We start from the raw sequence: 16151 nt of genomic DNA, 5'->3' as shown, positions 1-16151 counted from the left end.
CAAATGCGTAATTCGTTGCCACGTTATACCTATTTCGTGCCCTCGAAATAGTATTTCGTGGCCACAAATAAGTATTTCGTGGGCACGTTATACTATTTCGAGGGCACGAAGTAGTATTTTGTGGCCACAATTTATTTATTTTTTGGACCATGCCATCAGAGGGGCTCCGTAGAAAACAAGAATCCTTTACTTGTTTAATGCTAATGTACCTGTCCAGTGCTTTGATTTCATAAACAATGTGTTAGATTTATTAAAATTCCTTAATGACAGCCAATCATTGCACCAAAAATGTCAAAATGTGTCACAAAACGTGTCTAAATAGAAATAAGAAGTACTGATATATGACTGTGGGGAAATGAAAATGCAATACACTGGCGTGGGGTTCGAAACTTTGTTACAACAGGTGAATGTGATTCTAGATTTCATTTATTGTGAATTTAACGGAAATTTTGAGTGAAAAGTTGAACCTATGTAAAATATGCAGAATATGTTACCTTTAATGACAGGAGCATTTACATGCACTCCACTGGTGCATATGAACAAGGTAACTGAGTATGGTGAGGCTAAGACATTAAAGCATCTTGTAATATCACAGATGTTTCCTCAGTTGTTTGTTATTATTAATCTGTGGCTCTCTTCCACAGCCGCCTCTCCTCGCTGGCAGATGGCCGACCCTCCCCAAGCTTGGTTCCGTGTGAGGTTTCTTCCTGTTCTAAGGGAGTTTTTCCTTCCCACTGTCATCAAAATGCTTGCTCATAGGGGGTCATATGATTGTTGGGGTTTTCTCTGTATTATTGTAGGATCTTGACCATACAATATAAAGCACCTTGAGGCAACTGTTGTTGTGATTTGGTGTTATGTAAATACAATTCAACTAAGTGTCCCATATATGTTCAACTGGGCTGAGGTCAAGTGACTGCAGAAGAAGGACAAGCAGTGGTGACAGACACCACTGCTTGGTCAACAAAGCTTTGAGGTGTGTTTGGGTTCACGGTCACTGCTTCAGTATGACTCTTTCTCTTTCTCCACTCTTCTCCTGAAGTCATTTCTGATGAGGCTTCAGTAACAGTAAATGAATCATCTGAAGGGCCAGATTTATCTCTCGCGTTCTGTGTCACGTTTTGCTGGATTTTTTCCTTTTTCCTATGGCTTTCAGATACTGTTCTGATACTGTGAAATGCATTAGCTCACCACATATGTGACCTTGTCGTTTTGGGTAGCTTTTACATATTTACATACATATAGGTTAATTACCATTTGTGTAATTTACATAGTTGCTGCACATTTCGAGCGTGCTACAGGGCCAGTATTACTGTCAGGTCTGATATTCACTAAACAGGGTCTGTTTAGTGCTTATAAATGTGACAGAGTGAAACTTATTTGCATGCTTTAAATTTTATACTATTTGGATTTGAAATCAAACACTATAGAGTCAAAGTATTGGCACTCATTTTTTCATTTTGGTGTTTCCATTTAACAATAAAAACTTGCAAATTAATCAAAGTCTATATTTATTTGAAAATGGTAGAACAGAAACAGTATAAAAATAACACTTAATAGCTGATTTTTAAATACACACCAGCATTACACTTCTAAAAAATTAGAAGGGACATGTGGGGAGGAAATTAGTTTAAAAAAAATAATAATTTAATTAATTAAAGATAAATAAATAAGCCGACTCCAACTAAAAATGTCTGATTACCTGGAAAAATAAATAAATCACTTTTTTTTAAAAATAAAAATCTTTAACCTATTCTAGGGGTGTCAAAAATAAGTTTTGCAGCTTTTCTTCTGAAAACTTTACCAATGGCCATTCAAACTCAACTTAAGTAAACAAGTAATAGATAAACAATTAATTTACAGACTACAAGCTATAGAAATGCATGTGTGTGCGTTGTTTACAGTGACTTCACACTAAAAAAAAAAAAACCAAGCAAAACAAAAACAAAAAATCAGGACAATTACCAGAACTCTTCCTGTAATTTTACACACTCATTTCTTACTTCTTTATCATGCAGAAAAACTGAGACATACTGTTGGCATTTCACTTCTTTCTTACATTACAATATTGCAGGGATTAAATGGTTACTTATGTCTTCAAACTAATTCGCCCCATGTAAGATCAAAGTGGACCATACGTGGGCTATCATGTAGCTACAATTATTCACAATTTCACCGTAGAAGACAGATTTCCATAACCATTAATGAGGCCCACACTTAACCTATGTACAAAGCAATCAACATTCAAATCAACAAAATCCATGTGGTTATCACAAAAAACATAACAGCCTTTGTCAATATACGTTGTTTAAGTTATTTTATTGTGCCTTGCGCCTTCCCCAACTGTCTGTGAATTGTACTCACAACAATTTGCATATTAATCATCATGAAACTGAGCTCACGGCCCACTATTCGGACATTACTACTGGTTAATAATATTTGAGGAAACCTGCAGTCAGCTGACAGTTGGATGAGTGACGAAACGTTTTTCCCACGCTACGTCCAGATGAACGGAATCAGCGTTTTGGAACTTTCTTATCTGGATGAGTGAGCATGCCTCAATACATCAGTTGGTTGCAATTACTGACATTCTGGTATAATATTTAACTTTGTTTAGAAATGTGCAATAACTGTCTGTGTTGCTGAGAATCACAGCGACGAGAGCAAAAGTGGCCAGTAGGTGTCCCTGTAGAGAAGTGTGTCTGATTGTTTGGAAACCTCTGCTTTCCCCAGCACTACAATACACTGACTTGCCTGCAGACTAGACCTGCTGTGACCAATTGGAAAATTGTATGTGTACCACCAAGAGTAACAGAATTCGGATTTCATTTGGTTTCATACGCTTTTTATACGCTTGCAGATTTGAAACGCGGTTTCTTTTAGGTGAACACCTTATATTGACGTGACCACCCCATTAAAGTCAATATTTCTGCTCTGAAAGTCGCGGTTTGGCTCGGAGCAAGACCTCTAGAGGGCAACGGCGACAGCTGCACTTGCTTTGCCACGTCTACGTACAAGAAGAAGGGACATTCTGACGTCAACACGCTCGAGCATGCCTACTACACTCGCACATAAACAAAGGCAGGACGCGGCTCTGCGTTAAACTGTACTGTCTTTCTATTTTATATGCAAACAATATTTAAAAATTGGAGCAGGCCTCAACTTTGAAGCCATGGAAAACGCATTACTGATGCGAGTGAGTGTTTTTACCGATCAAGGGGGCAGGAAATACATGGAAGATGTGACCGAGGTCATAGTAGAGCCTGAGCCGGGAGAAAATGAGCCGACGACGGGTGAGCCAGAGGAGAACAGTCGGAGAGACTACACGTTCAGTTCTCTGGCTGGGGACACTTATCCCGACCGGGCAGATAAAACCGTGGAGTCCCCGCAGGTTTTAAACGCATCCAGTGAACTCGTACAAACAGAAGACGGGGGTATATCGGTAGAAACGCCGTCACCAGGAGATCTGAGCACGCCGCAAGTTCAGCCGAACACCCCGACTTGTTCCCGCCGTTCCGTAGCATTCTTCGCCGTTTTTGATGGTCACGGGGGTCGCGAGGCTGCGCAGTTTGCGCGAGACTATCTTTGGGAGTTCATGAAGAAACAGCGGGGGTTCTGGTCAGACTGTGACCGGGAGGTCTGCTCTGCCATACGCAAAGGATTTGTAGCATGCCACCATGCTATGTGGAAGAAACTGCGTAAGTTTACCAACACTATGAAGTTGTGACACGTAAAAGCTGTTACTACTTTGTGCTTCTCTGTGTTTAAGCAACGTGAACTTAACGCCAAACCTCAAAATCAGACTTTATTATCTGGCCTACACCCAGCTGAGTGTTCACCGACTGTAGCGCATTGCTAGCTCTATGCAAGCCGGATTTACTAGAATGTTCCATGGGCTCAGTAGAGCCTTTTGAAAAAAAGATCTCGACCAGAGAGCTAGGTAACTGCCAAATACCCCAGCAGGTTCCTGGCCATTATGCCCAGGCTCTGTTTGTTTGTTTAATTAAGATCAAGTTATAAGTAAATGTTGGAATTAGCATTGGAATTAGCGGAGCTAACGAAGTTAGCTGTAGCCGCCCGGTATTCGCCGAACAAAGCCTGTCACAGCAGACACCTAACAGTTCAGAAGTATGTTAACAACCTAATGTATAATGGAAACCTACAAAATGTTATGGTCTCACTGGCCTCAATCTAGTGTTTCGTTACAGAGACGTAGTTATTACCCTTTGTAACGCCTCCTCGATTCTATTAGTCTGTGTATGCCATGACGCTTGGACCACGGCAGTGTGTTCCGGTGTCTGGTTGGATATGTTCGGGCATGTCAGCTGTTTCCAGCTGGTCACAGATTATATGTACACACACAAAGTGCTTGTACGGCGCATGTGTGACTTTGCTTATAAGACTACCTCCTGGACAAATAAAAACCGACCTTGAGGTCACATACTTCTCTTTCAGCGTGGTAAACAAAAACAGATCAGTGCACATTAACATGTAAGAAGCCAGTATGTCCTACCTGTCTGTTCTGTGTACCTCACAACACTGTGCAGTAATGTTTTATAAACAATAAGCTTGTGTTCATTTTCTGCCTTCTGTCTTTTCAGCTGAATGGCCAAAGACACTTACAGGCCTTCCTAGTACATCAGGTACCACAGCCAGTGTAGTGGTCCTCCGAGGAAACCGCATGTATGTGGCCCATGTTGGGGACTCTGCAGTGGTTCTAGGTGTCCAGGATGACCCTTCAGTCCCATTCATCAGAGCCGTGGAAGTCACGCAGGACCATAAACCAGAACTTCCCAAAGAGAGGGAGCGTATTGAAGGTCTAGGAGGAAGGTAAGCAGGGCCCAGTCTAACATTTTGTCAGCCCCACCCCCCAACTGACCCCATAGTTTTATAGGTCCCTTGTAAATGTTTACTGTCCTATCCAAAAAAAAAGGGGAAATACACATTTTTATTACTCTTTATATTGCTGTGTTATTTCATCTATAATAGTGCAACATAAGTTATTTGTAAATGTTATTAAAAGTCTAAACCTGCAAATAACTATCAATTGAGCTTTAAGAGAAATACAGTACAGTACACCCCATGCCCCCCTTTAGACCCGACCCTGCATGCTGCAGATTGAAAAGGGCTGTCCACCTGCAGCAGAGTTTACAAGAAATCTGCCAAATTTAAAGATTGTGGTAAACTAAACAAAGAAGTTCATCTGCACACAGACAGCTTTCATTTGAACTTTTAATCAAACAGCATTGTTTTGAGCCACAGCTGCTTTTGGGGCCAGCTGTGGTTGGCAGAGCAGGTTATCTACCAATCAGAAGGTTTCAGAATCAGTCTTCCTGCAGCTACTCCAGTCTGCATGTTGAAGTATCTTTGGGCAAGATACTGAACCCTGATTTGCCCCTGATGCATCCATCAGAGTGTGAGTGTGTGCACAAATGTTATAAACAGTTCTTAGCGTAGAAAAAAGCGCTTATATATGAACATATGCATGTGAGGCTAGTAAAAAGCACTTTGAGTGCTCATTTAGTATCTAAAAGAATACTATAAAAGTACCAGTCCATTTACCATTTACTGTGTTTGTCACTGTTTCTGTTTTTCTTCATGTTTAAGCTTTCTGATTAGGGCCCTAACATGTTTTCAGGAACAACAACGGTCTCAAAGTTAAAAATTAAAACTGAGTTGATTAGCTCTGAAATCATTCAACTCTGAGTATCTTTACTGTGAGTTAATTGCATACGTGAACAGGGAAAGAAAGTCATCATCAACAGAGCCCTGAAACAACAAACTACCATGGGAACGGGTAAAAAAGAAGCAGTGTCCTGATTTTATTACCGTGGACAAAGAAATATGAACACGTGTCAGTGATTACCACGACATCTAAGATAAGATAAGATAAGATAAGATAAGATAAGATAATTCTTTATTGTCATTGCACAGTCATACATAGTACAGTAGTACAATGAAATTGGAAAAACTGTCCCACGTCGGTACTACATATAACACAACACGACACGATATGACACATCACAGCATAACACAAACAACACAACACAGTATATTAACTTAGAAATAAAAAAAGAAGAATAAGTGTTATGTGTATTGCACACTGTTATTATTGCACATTAATTATTATTGCACCTTGTTATAAATATAAATATTATTATTGTTATTGTTTTAAACATTGTTACCTCCCCTAAAAAGTCCAGGCAGGTAGCCAATCAGGTCAGCTATTTGCATTGATTAGGGCTATTGCCCTGTTGTAAAAGCTGTCCTTGAGTCTGTTTGTTCGGGACCTCAGCAGCCTGAACCTCCTGCCAGACGGCAGCAGCTTAAACACCCGGTGTCCTGGGTGTGTACAGTCTCGTAGGATGCTGCGTGCCCTCTTGAGACAGCGAGTGCTGTACAGGTCCTTCAGGGAGGGAAGAGGATGTCCAATGATTTTTGGGCCATATTGATGACCCTCTGGAGTGCCTTTCTGTGTGCTGTGGTGCAGCTGGAGAACCATACACCGATGCAATATGTCAGCACACTTTCAATGGAGCAGCGGTAGAAGACGGTCAGCAGCTCCTTCTTCAGGTCCATTTTTCTGAGGATTCTCAGAAAGTGGAGACGCTGTTGGGCCTTCTTTAAGACCGCAGAGGTGTTAGAGCTCCATTGGAGGTCTGTGTCTATGTGCACACCCAGAAACTTGAAACTGGAGACCCTTTCCACGCACTCCCGTTGATGCTGACAAGCTGCAGCTCGGACTTCCTCCTTCTGAAGTCGACTACCAGTTCTTTTGTCTTGGTGGTATTGAGGTCCAGGTTGTTATCTACACACCAATCTGACAGCCTCTGAACTTCAGCTCTGTACGCCGTCTCATCTCCCCTGAGATGAGCCCCACCACGGTGGTATCATCTGCAAACTTGATGACTGCGTTGTCTGGGTGGGTACTAACACAGTCATGTGTGTACAGAGTGTACAGTAGGGGACTCAGTACACAGCCTTGTGGAGAGCCGGTGTTGAGGCTGAGGGCTGAGGAAAGATGAGGCCCCACTCTAACTCTCTGTACACGGTCTGACAGGAAGTCTCTGATCCAGCGGCAGGTGGTAGAAGGAAGTCCGATTTCCAGCAGTTTAACTATTAGTCTGTCCAGGAGTATCGTATTGAAAGCAGAGCTAAAGTCAACAAAGAGCAGCCTGGCGAACGGCCCTGCACTTCCAGGTGAGAGATGGTGGTGTGGGCGTTGTAGCAATGGCATCTTCAGTTGATCTGTTAGCTCTGTATGCGAACTGGAGTGGGTCGAGTGTGGGTGGCAGGCAGGACATGATGTGACGTCGGACCAGTTTCTCAAAGCACTTCATTATAACAGGTGTTAGAGCAACTGGTCGGTAGTCGTTGAGGCTGCTAATGTTAGTACGCTTTGGCAGTGGGACAATTGTGGCTGACTTTAGGCACGGCGGGATGCAGGACTGGGACAGTGAAGTGTTGAAGATCTTAGTGAAGACCCCAGCCAGCTGGTCTGCACACTCTTTTAGGACCTTTGCGGTTACCCCATCTGGTCCGGCGGCCTTCCTGGGGTTCACTGCCCTCAGTGTGCGCCTCACCTCATATTCCTGCACTATGAGGCTTGGGCTGCTGCTGCTGTCCGAAACAGGACAGAAGAAAACAATCCTTTTATACTTGCACCACTCTATCTTCATCATAGGTTGAATAAAAGTTTGTTTTAAATATATCATCTTTGATACTGTCTTTCATTGTCATTTACCTAAATAGATTTTTCATTTAGAATCTGAAATCCTAAATCTTATGTTTGATTTTCAAATGTAATTATTAAACTTTAATATAACAGGGACAGAAATTAGGAGACAGGAACTGAAGATAAACTCTGGACAAACAGACAAAACAATTTACGGATCTACCCCCAAGTCCATAATTTGTTAATTTAATAAAAACTTTTGCTACAGTTTATGCCAATTTTTAATAATTCTTCAGTAAAACTTTAATGTGCTGATAGAATGTAACAACCTTTTTTGATCAAGAGAGAATTGTATTATTTCTGCCACTACTTGATAAATATGCTGCTTTAAATGTTCCTGTTTTGGAGGTTGTCTCATTGTTGCTCCTCTACTGAACCTGTTGTTAGTTTCATTAACACCAAGGCAGCTGAAAGTGATTAACAGTCTCTTCTGCTGCTTACCTGACCATATTAATATCCTTTAAATTTAACTGACTGGACTTGCTATACTCAAACCCAGCCTTGAGGCCACACACTACTGTACTTCTAGTGCAGGTCCAAACTGTACGTGTTTCTTTAAAAGACTGTGTGTATGTGATGTGTATGACTATGTTTTTGTTGGGTGTATTGAATCGATTGGCACCTGTGTGTAATTCTTGCTGTAGTCTGACTCTTCTAAATGGCAGCTTCTCTCTCCTCTCTGTATGAACAGTGTGATCAAGAAGTCTGGGGTGAATCGGGTGGTGTGGAAGAGGCCAAGACTCAGCCACAATGGTCCAGTCCGTCGTAGTACTGTGATTGACCAGATACCATTCTTGGCAGTAGCTCGAGCTTTAGGTAGGAGCAGTAACTTACTGTAATCCCAGTGAATACCCTGTGAGGAAAGCAGCGTGAGGATGACTAGAATAATACAAAGCAGAGTACCAGAACCATGATTTTATTTTCACTAGCAATTGGGCACAAAGTCTGCGCCCTGTAGAGGTTATGTTCAAGTAGACTACTTCTAAGTTCAAGAAAAAAGGGTAGTGATGGTTAGACTCAGAGTCACACAGCATTGTGTGGCTTGTAGTTCCTTCATTAAAGTTTTCCTTTTCTGCAACAGGCGATCTATGGAGTTATGACTTCTACAGTGGAGAGTTTGTGGTTTCTCCAGAGCCTGACACTAGCGTGGTGGTTCTTGACCCTAAAAAACATCGCTACATCATCCTGGGCAGCGATGGTCTGTGGAATATGGTTCCTCCTCAAGAGGCCATCTCCATGTGTCAGAATAATGACGAGGAAATGGTGAGTGGTTACGCTTTAGCTGCTATCAGTATAGATGGTTGCCCTGTTCCTGCATGTCTGGGTTGATGTCTCTTATAGCCCATAAGTAAAAAGTAAAGTCCACCTCATATCAGCCGTGTTAGTCGGTGTACTAACAGCATTTACTGCTGCAGGCACCATGTGGGGTCTCGAGTGCCAGGCAGCTGGTCAGTCATGCTTTGCTGCGGTGGCGCCAGCGGATGTTGCGTGCAGACAATACAAGCGCCATAGTAATTGCTCTACAAGAGCCTGGGACCTGCCAGGATACCCTGCACCATGAGGAAGTGCTGCTCGACCTAGCCAAGGTGTCTCAGTGCCCCCCCACCTCCATATCCCGTGCAGACACTCCTCTTGTTCAGGTGAGGCACAATAGATCCCTGGTTTAAGATGTGGTATCCACATATAAGTGCTGGACTTGACTGTTATTCCATTGTCTTCTTCTGCAGCGACTTCCAGAGGAGGACTCTCCTGCGGCCACATGTGAGCTCTTCTCTGCGTTGGAGCGACGAGATGGGCTATCGGGAAGCAACAGCTTTTATCACATGGATCTATCTGACCCCTTTGCTCTGACTCCGCTGTGTTCAAACAGCAGCCCTGAGCTGCCCGCCCTGTCCAGTGCAACGGACAGGACAGTTGGCAGCAGGACACCCACCAGAAAAAGAACTATTGACGTGTCATCAAGCCCATCAGGCCTGCTGGCAAAGAAAGCCCGGCGCAGGACTGCCGAAAGACCGCCACTGGTGCAACACAACGCAGAGAAGAAACAGAAAGACTCCAATAATGTGTCCTCCATTCTCCAGCAGCATAAAAGTACCACAGTGTGTGTGTGCTAAAACACACACACACCTGCTCCCTCCCACTGTCACCGTCATTTGCAGTGGTGCTTCTGTTCCATGAATTTGCAGCTTCCTCCTGCATATTGTTACAACTCCAAGCAACTGTCCTACGGAGGAAAGACTCGTTGCCCACCACTCAAACAGTCGTCACTTATAAAAAGTTTGTTTTGGATTAATTTAGTGTCTTTGTTTCTAAATTCCTTCTTGAAATGCTGATGAAATGTGTCTTATGTCACCTCAGTTTCTAGTAACAGTTGTAAGCATTAAATAATGTTGCTGGTGTAAAATCTTATGCATTTTATAGCAAGTATTGAAAAGTAAGTTGAACTGTTCATTTAGAACAAATATATATATATTTTTCTACTTTCTTTTATTGTATGATGATCTTAGAGTAATATTCCTTTTAGATGAGCTTCACTTTTTCTTTCTTCTCCAACTCATCACTCTGTCAACAATATTGTGTGCACACCCTGTGTTAAACATATTTATGTATTATTATCAGTTTATTTAATCACTGGAGACTTGTCTTGAATATAAACTGAAGGTGCTGCTACCATCACAAACCAGTAAGCTACTACATTGTGTGTGTTGCTATATAAATACATGTAATGTTTGCAAGTATCATGTTTTCTCATTTGCCATAATGCATCCTCCCTCCCACCCTGTGAGGTTTCTAATAGTTGAACTTGTTAATTGCACAGTGCATCTTAAGGGATAGGTCCATCCCCTCGATTATTAAGCATTACAGTTGTTTGGTGTCTTCACTTCCCTGAGCTTGCTCCGTACATCTGGTATAAATTCTCAGAAGAAGCTTTTCGGCAGCCCTTTGCTTCTGTACATGTCTCTAAAATAGTGAACTTCTCTCTGTGTGAACACCCTGATGGTCCTGAAGGAAATCTTCTTCAATTGTGAGGCACTGCAAACAATGTTTACAAGTAACATTTATTGAGTTATTTCATGCTGCCAGCCTTTCACTGTGCTTGAACCTTCCCCTGCAGAGTAGAGACTGTCGTACTTCCCCAGTCCATCCTGCCACTTTGTTTTATCTCTTTTGCAACACACCACCACCACCTGCTATGTCGTTTAGGCTGGTCGAGGGGTTTCTTGAATACTCTCCTTCCTATGAGCCGTTGTCCTGCCATGCTGCAGTGCAAGTTGTATAGTTACCAATGTATACACAAGGCTCATTTGTGATTAAATACACTCTGCATGGATGGACTTTTTAACAGAACTGTTTTGCACTATTATGGTGACGTTCATTGTCTCTAGGAATGAGTTGTTTTTCTCTTAACAAACAATGCAGCTAATCTGAAATGGAGGATGTCAGATAATAAAATCCTTTTAGAATAGATCACTCACTGAGCTTAGTATAGTTAGGAAAACATGACAGAGCCCTGTATGATTCAGATTTTTCCTGCGAGAGAATAACGACCATTACACAGGAAAGAAAAATGTCTCAGTCTTTGTTACGTGATAATGTGTTTCCACTGAGCTAAGTGCAATTTCTAACAGGAATTTGTAGCATTGTGGGTTATTTAAATCATACAGTGATGATTCATGTTTGACATACTCTGCAAATGCAGTCTGTTGCTTGGCTTGGAATTCCTCGATTATGATTTTTTTTTATATACATTTGAGAATTCTGTTCCTCTTTTTGTTTACTTATTAACTCTAAGTACTCACCTCCCTGATTCAGATAGCTGTGCTAACACCAAGTGCATGTGTACAATGTAAATGTGAAAAACACTTATCTGGAAATGAACCTATTTAAATAAAAAATTCTCTGAAGTAACTTAATTACAATGCTTTGCAAATATTTAGTAATTAAAAAAATCATTATGCAATCTGAACGGTTTTGCAAGCAAACAAAAAAACATTTGCCCTTGCATACGTCCCACTGGTTGAACGTCAGAAGAGAAAGAGGAGTTCTGGAGTAAGGCTGTGTAGCTTCTCAGTCATCTGGGTCATGGTAATCTAAGGAGATTGAATGGAAAAGACTTTCTCAAGTCTTCAAGGCGTCTTCAGGAAACTCAAAGGAGTCCAGTCACTTTTCTATTCAAGCTCTTTAAAATTCTGGAGTAGGTTGGATGAAGTGGTGGAGAGTATCCCCAGAACATGTTCAGTATGTTCTCCAGTATGTTATTGTAATTTTCTGTGTTTTGGCCTGCTAATTAGCTACATCAGAAGCAAGCTACAGATAGTCCAAAATCTGTGGGTGAACCGAAGACCACTGAATCTGGAGGAGCGTGAGAGACTGACCAAAGAAGAATGGGCTGGGATTGTTCAGGAGGCGTGTGTGAGACTTGTTGAAAAAAAAAAAGCAAACCACTGCAGACTGTTAGCCCACAAAAAAAAGATACACAACTGGCTGTTAGCATAAGGGGGGCTAATAATTTTGACCCTGGTCATTTTTGTTTTTGTGAAATTATTTTGTTTCTGTAAAATAATGTAAGCATCCAAAATAAAACTAGAATGTTTGGAAAAGCTGTGGTAAAAATTATTTGCTCTGTTTAACGGAGCACTTGGGAAATAACAAAGATTTAATATGTTCATAGTTGGGCTAAGAAATCTGTCCTCATCTGTTGACTAGAATATATACATAGACTCAGTTTAATCGTTTGATAAATGGTGCTGCAAGGCCTGTTAACTTCTTCTAAGTGATCACGACTGAGTATAACTGGTAGTTTCTTTTTTTCATCATAAAAAGGATTTGTTTGACAGCACTTATTGGATTGACCAACAAAGTAAAAAAGTGAAGACGGAGAATTGTAGATTTAAGAGCCTAGATCATTAGTCCTGGAAACTAATGGAAAACCAGCATTGCTATCCACAGTGAAGTGAGTTTTACAGTGCTATGGAGTAAGACATTGCTGATGTTGTCTTGCTCCAAAATCGATCGTACATGTGGGAAGCGGACATTTGCACGATAAGAGATATGTTAGGTTTTCAACTGTACCAACTGTCAAGCATGGTAGTGGTGGTGTCATGCTCTGGGGCTATCTTGCTTGGACACAACTGGGTCTTCCAACAGGACAATAATCCCAAACACACATCAAAACCATATTGACACATTAAGAAAACAAAAGTGCACCCAACAACATCAAAATTTCAAGGTTAAACTCAAAATACTATTTTGAGTTGTTGCCAAATAACCTTCATGGCTTCTATACCTTCTATAAAATGCCTTGTGTAGTGAGTTTGTGGTTCAATACATATTTTCTTTATTGTACAAGGGTGTAGCCATCAGTGTCCTTGCATCTGCCCATTGTTAGCCGTTTCATTTTGTACAAATCTCTCCAACTCTTCCAAGATTTTTGTGGTTTTTCCTTCTGAACAGTTCCAACTTTCTGTACCACCTCTTCAGTGTCCTTATATTTATCACCACACTGTGTTTATGTGCTAAAAGAGAAATCATTTCCTTGTAACTAAAACTGATTCTGAAGTACAATTTCACCATCTCATCTACACAAGGCATTTTGTAGGTGGCTTTAATCTCCACATTTGAACTTCATTCTGAAACTATTATTTGGACTTTAATCTGAAAATATTATTTCAGCTTTTATCTCAAAATAGTATTACAACCTTAGTCTTGAAATTTCGACTGTATTCTCAAAATGATCATTAATACCTATATTTATTAATGTGGCCCTAAAAACTCTTAAAAAAATGGAAACATTATCGAGTGAAATATTAGCCAAATTTATTCTATTCAATCAAAATGACAACAATAAATATTAAATTGTGACTGCTGCTGGTTAGCATACAATGTTTAAAAATAATAAATAAGGTAAATATTAAGATTAAATATGTCAAGAAGTTATCACTGATTATTGAATATTATATAATAGTTAGATATACACAGATTTAACTACATGTACTCCACTCTGGTATATAAATTATTGCAGATCAATGAATGTATTGATACCGAAATAAAGCACTGTCGGCGTACATTCACTTTTTCCAATTGCCCGCTAAACTTCCGGGAATAACAACGTGATTCTCCAGTCCACGGCGCTAATGTTTACCAACGTCATTTCCGGTGTTTTGTAGCCACATAAGTTGCAGTCACTGGTCAGCGCTAACTATTCACAATAAAAGCGTAACATAGCGGGATGAATTTACATTATTGTATAGACTATTGTACACGTGTTTGTAACCTTGCCTTGCTTTTGAGAATTGTGTAAGTTAACATGTCAAAAGAACATAGAGCAAATGGGCTTTTAACGTCCAACATTTTTCGTGATCTTTTACAATACCAGTTTTATTTTGAAAGCTTTCGTGTGAAGTTTTAATATGCAATGTAGCTGACTTCCTGTCAGGGTCCTTAGCGTGATTTGTGAGAGCGGGAAGAATCACAGTAAGTAAAGTAAATGTAAACAGCTGTATATTTTGCTGTTTTGTTTAGATATATGCAAATGTATGTCTTTGGTGACAGGCGTTACCAGTTTAACCATGGGATACTCTAGTAGTGTTGTAGTAAAGAAACGGTGGAACTCGTAATATTAGCTCTTGCTCGGTATTCGAGCAAAAGGTTCTTGCTAACGCATCACTTTCTACAGCTTTACTTATCTGAGTGACACCTTCAGACAGGAAGAAATAGCGTGACTACTGCAGGTTGTTTAGCTTTTGGTAGATGCTTTATAGTGCGTTAGTTGTATGTTACTGTACCTTACAGACCTAACTCGTGTTACTCTGAACTTTTGTCGGGACAGGCAAACATGACTTCATCACCAGTGGAGTACACCATTGGAGGGGTGAAGATCCACTTCCCCTGCAAGGCTTACCCATCCCAGCTGGCTATGATGAATTTAGTGAGTCGCATCCTTCCGTGCTTGCTTGTGCAGTGACAGAGGCTGTCCCAGGCTACACGTGTCTTTCTTTTAATGTCTCTGGTCATGAAAAAACTCAAAACCACACTTATGCTGATTAAATGACCCTCACCTCCTGATGCACTGCTTCACTACATTATTAAAATATTTTACAAAATTTAAAAAATATACAATCTGCTGTGATCTGACTCACTACTAGTACCATTCATTATACGTTATTATTTAGTAATGTGATTTTTTTTCTTGATTTTCTTTTTAAAGTTTGGAGTAAGTTTGGATATCAGAACAATTTTTACAGGAAATCCACTTTATTATAAGCTAACTACACAAAATGCAACCATAGCATAGTTTCTACTATGATCCTGCAAACCTAGCTGTTCCTTTGTCTGACCTATGTATGTATTTGCATTTTGAAAATGTAAGTTTGGGTCTTCACCTTAGGTTCTTCATAAAGTTTGGCATGGTTGCACAGTCACATGTACCCTTTGCACAACCAAACAGACTGCTACACCTGCAAGCTTAATAATCTGTAATTTATAGTCCCACAGATGTGTCTGTCTGTGAACATGTTTCCCTTGAGATAGGTGAAGGGAGGTTTTCACCCATCCCAGACAGGCTCCTGTACAGTCCTCCAAGATCCTAATCTCAGATTCACATTAGCTCACAGGGAACGTGATAAATGATTAAAAAACACCCCCCCCCCCCTCCGAAGATCATAATGTGGAGCATAAACTGTGGCTGTAGTGGACATTTCATTGTTTTTCACTTCAGCTCTGTATGTTTTAACTTAGCTCTTCTCTGTTGTTTTGTAGATTGTACGAGGTTTGAACACAGGGCAGTACTGTTTACTAGAGTCTCCAACTGGAAGTGGAAAGAGCTTGGCGTTGCTTTGTTCAGCTCTGGGTTGGCAGCATGCACAGTTTGGTAAGCCCGGTATGACTGAGTGCATGTACATGTAAAATTCAAGTTGGATGATATACTTGTGCTATATCTATACAATGAAATTAATGTGGGCTTAATCTGCTTCTTGATGTTTTCTGTCATATATAAACTGCTCCAGTGGATACTCACAAAACTGTGTTTTAGACAGTTAGCTTAGCAAATGTCCAAAGAATCCCTGTGAGTTGAAAACCAGGTCTTAAAGTTTTTTTCTACTCTTAACTCTTTATGGTGCCAGAGCAGCTCATAGCTCTGGCTGTGAGTATAGAAGCCCCACCTGTTTGGTGTTTATACCTCTTGTTTATGATTGGCAGCCTATTAAAAGAATGTTAGCTTGAAAGTAGCGATGAGGGAGTTAGATGACTTATTTCAAACAATGGATTAAGATCAGTATGGATTCTTTTAAATTATGCTTCATGTGATAAAAATATTGAGCGAAATGGGTAAATGAAGACTTTAGTTTAACCACTGACTCATTTCTTTTTCTTCTTACTGTTTTCTTGCTTGTAAGTATAATTTCCCTTTTGCTTA

General features: G+C 40.6%; 2 protein-coding genes across 4 annotated transcripts in view; both read left to right on the top strand.

The window, feature by feature from the left end:
* The first annotated feature begins 2695 nt into the window (after positions 1 to 2695).
* ppm1da (protein phosphatase, Mg2+/Mn2+ dependent, 1Da) lies at positions 2696 to 11640 on the top strand. The gene is made up of 6 exons (XM_031728570.2): positions 2696 to 3698; positions 4602 to 4830; positions 8427 to 8551; positions 8817 to 8998; positions 9151 to 9375; positions 9463 to 11640. Exons 1-6 carry the CDS (start codon positions 3173 to 3175, stop codon positions 9847 to 9849), a joined length of 1674 nt encoding a protein of 557 aa, XP_031584430.1. The 5' UTR covers positions 2696 to 3172; the 3' UTR covers positions 9850 to 11640.
* A 2500-nt stretch (positions 11641 to 14140) lies between these two features.
* The window catches only part of brip1 (BRCA1 interacting protein C-terminal helicase 1), a 46961-nt gene continuing 44950 nt past the window's right edge, over positions 14141 to 16151 (top strand). The window contains exons 1-3 of one of the 3 annotated variants that reach the window (XM_031728569.2): positions 14141 to 14209; positions 14565 to 14663; positions 15494 to 15605. In XM_031728569.2, the coding sequence (XP_031584429.1) occupies positions 14571 to 14663; positions 15494 to 15605 (205 nt within the window). In that variant the 5' untranslated portion in view covers positions 14141 to 14209; positions 14565 to 14570. Of the gene's footprint in view, positions 14210 to 14354; positions 14467 to 14555; positions 14664 to 15493; positions 15606 to 16151 lie in introns of those variants that run through there. The other 2 variants (XM_039598347.1, XM_039598348.1) reach the window with 2 other exon arrangements.

This window comes from Oreochromis aureus, linkage group 14 (genome assembly GCF_013358895.1).
Source record: "Oreochromis aureus strain Israel breed Guangdong linkage group 14, ZZ_aureus, whole genome shotgun sequence".
NCBI lineage: Eukaryota > Metazoa > Chordata > Actinopteri > Cichliformes > Cichlidae > Oreochromis > Oreochromis aureus.
The sequence above is the reverse complement of the archived record's forward strand: the minus strand, read 5'-3'. Positions and strand labels throughout refer to the sequence as shown.

What these genes read in the sequence shown, in the direction of transcription:
- ppm1da (XM_031728570.2), top strand. Translation starts at nt 3,173, where the DNA reads ATGGAAAACGCATTACTGATGCGAGTGAGTGTTTTTACCGATCAAGGG. An exon ending in TGCTATGTGGAAGAAACTGC is followed by an intron (nt 3,699 to 4,601) that starts GTAAGTTTACCA and finishes CTGTCTTTTCAG; the next exon opens with CTGAATGGCCAAAGACACTT. An exon ending in AGAATAATGACGAGGAAATG is followed by an intron (nt 8,999 to 9,150) that starts GTGAGTGGTTAC and finishes TTACTGCTGCAG; the next exon opens with GCACCATGTGGGGTCTCGAG.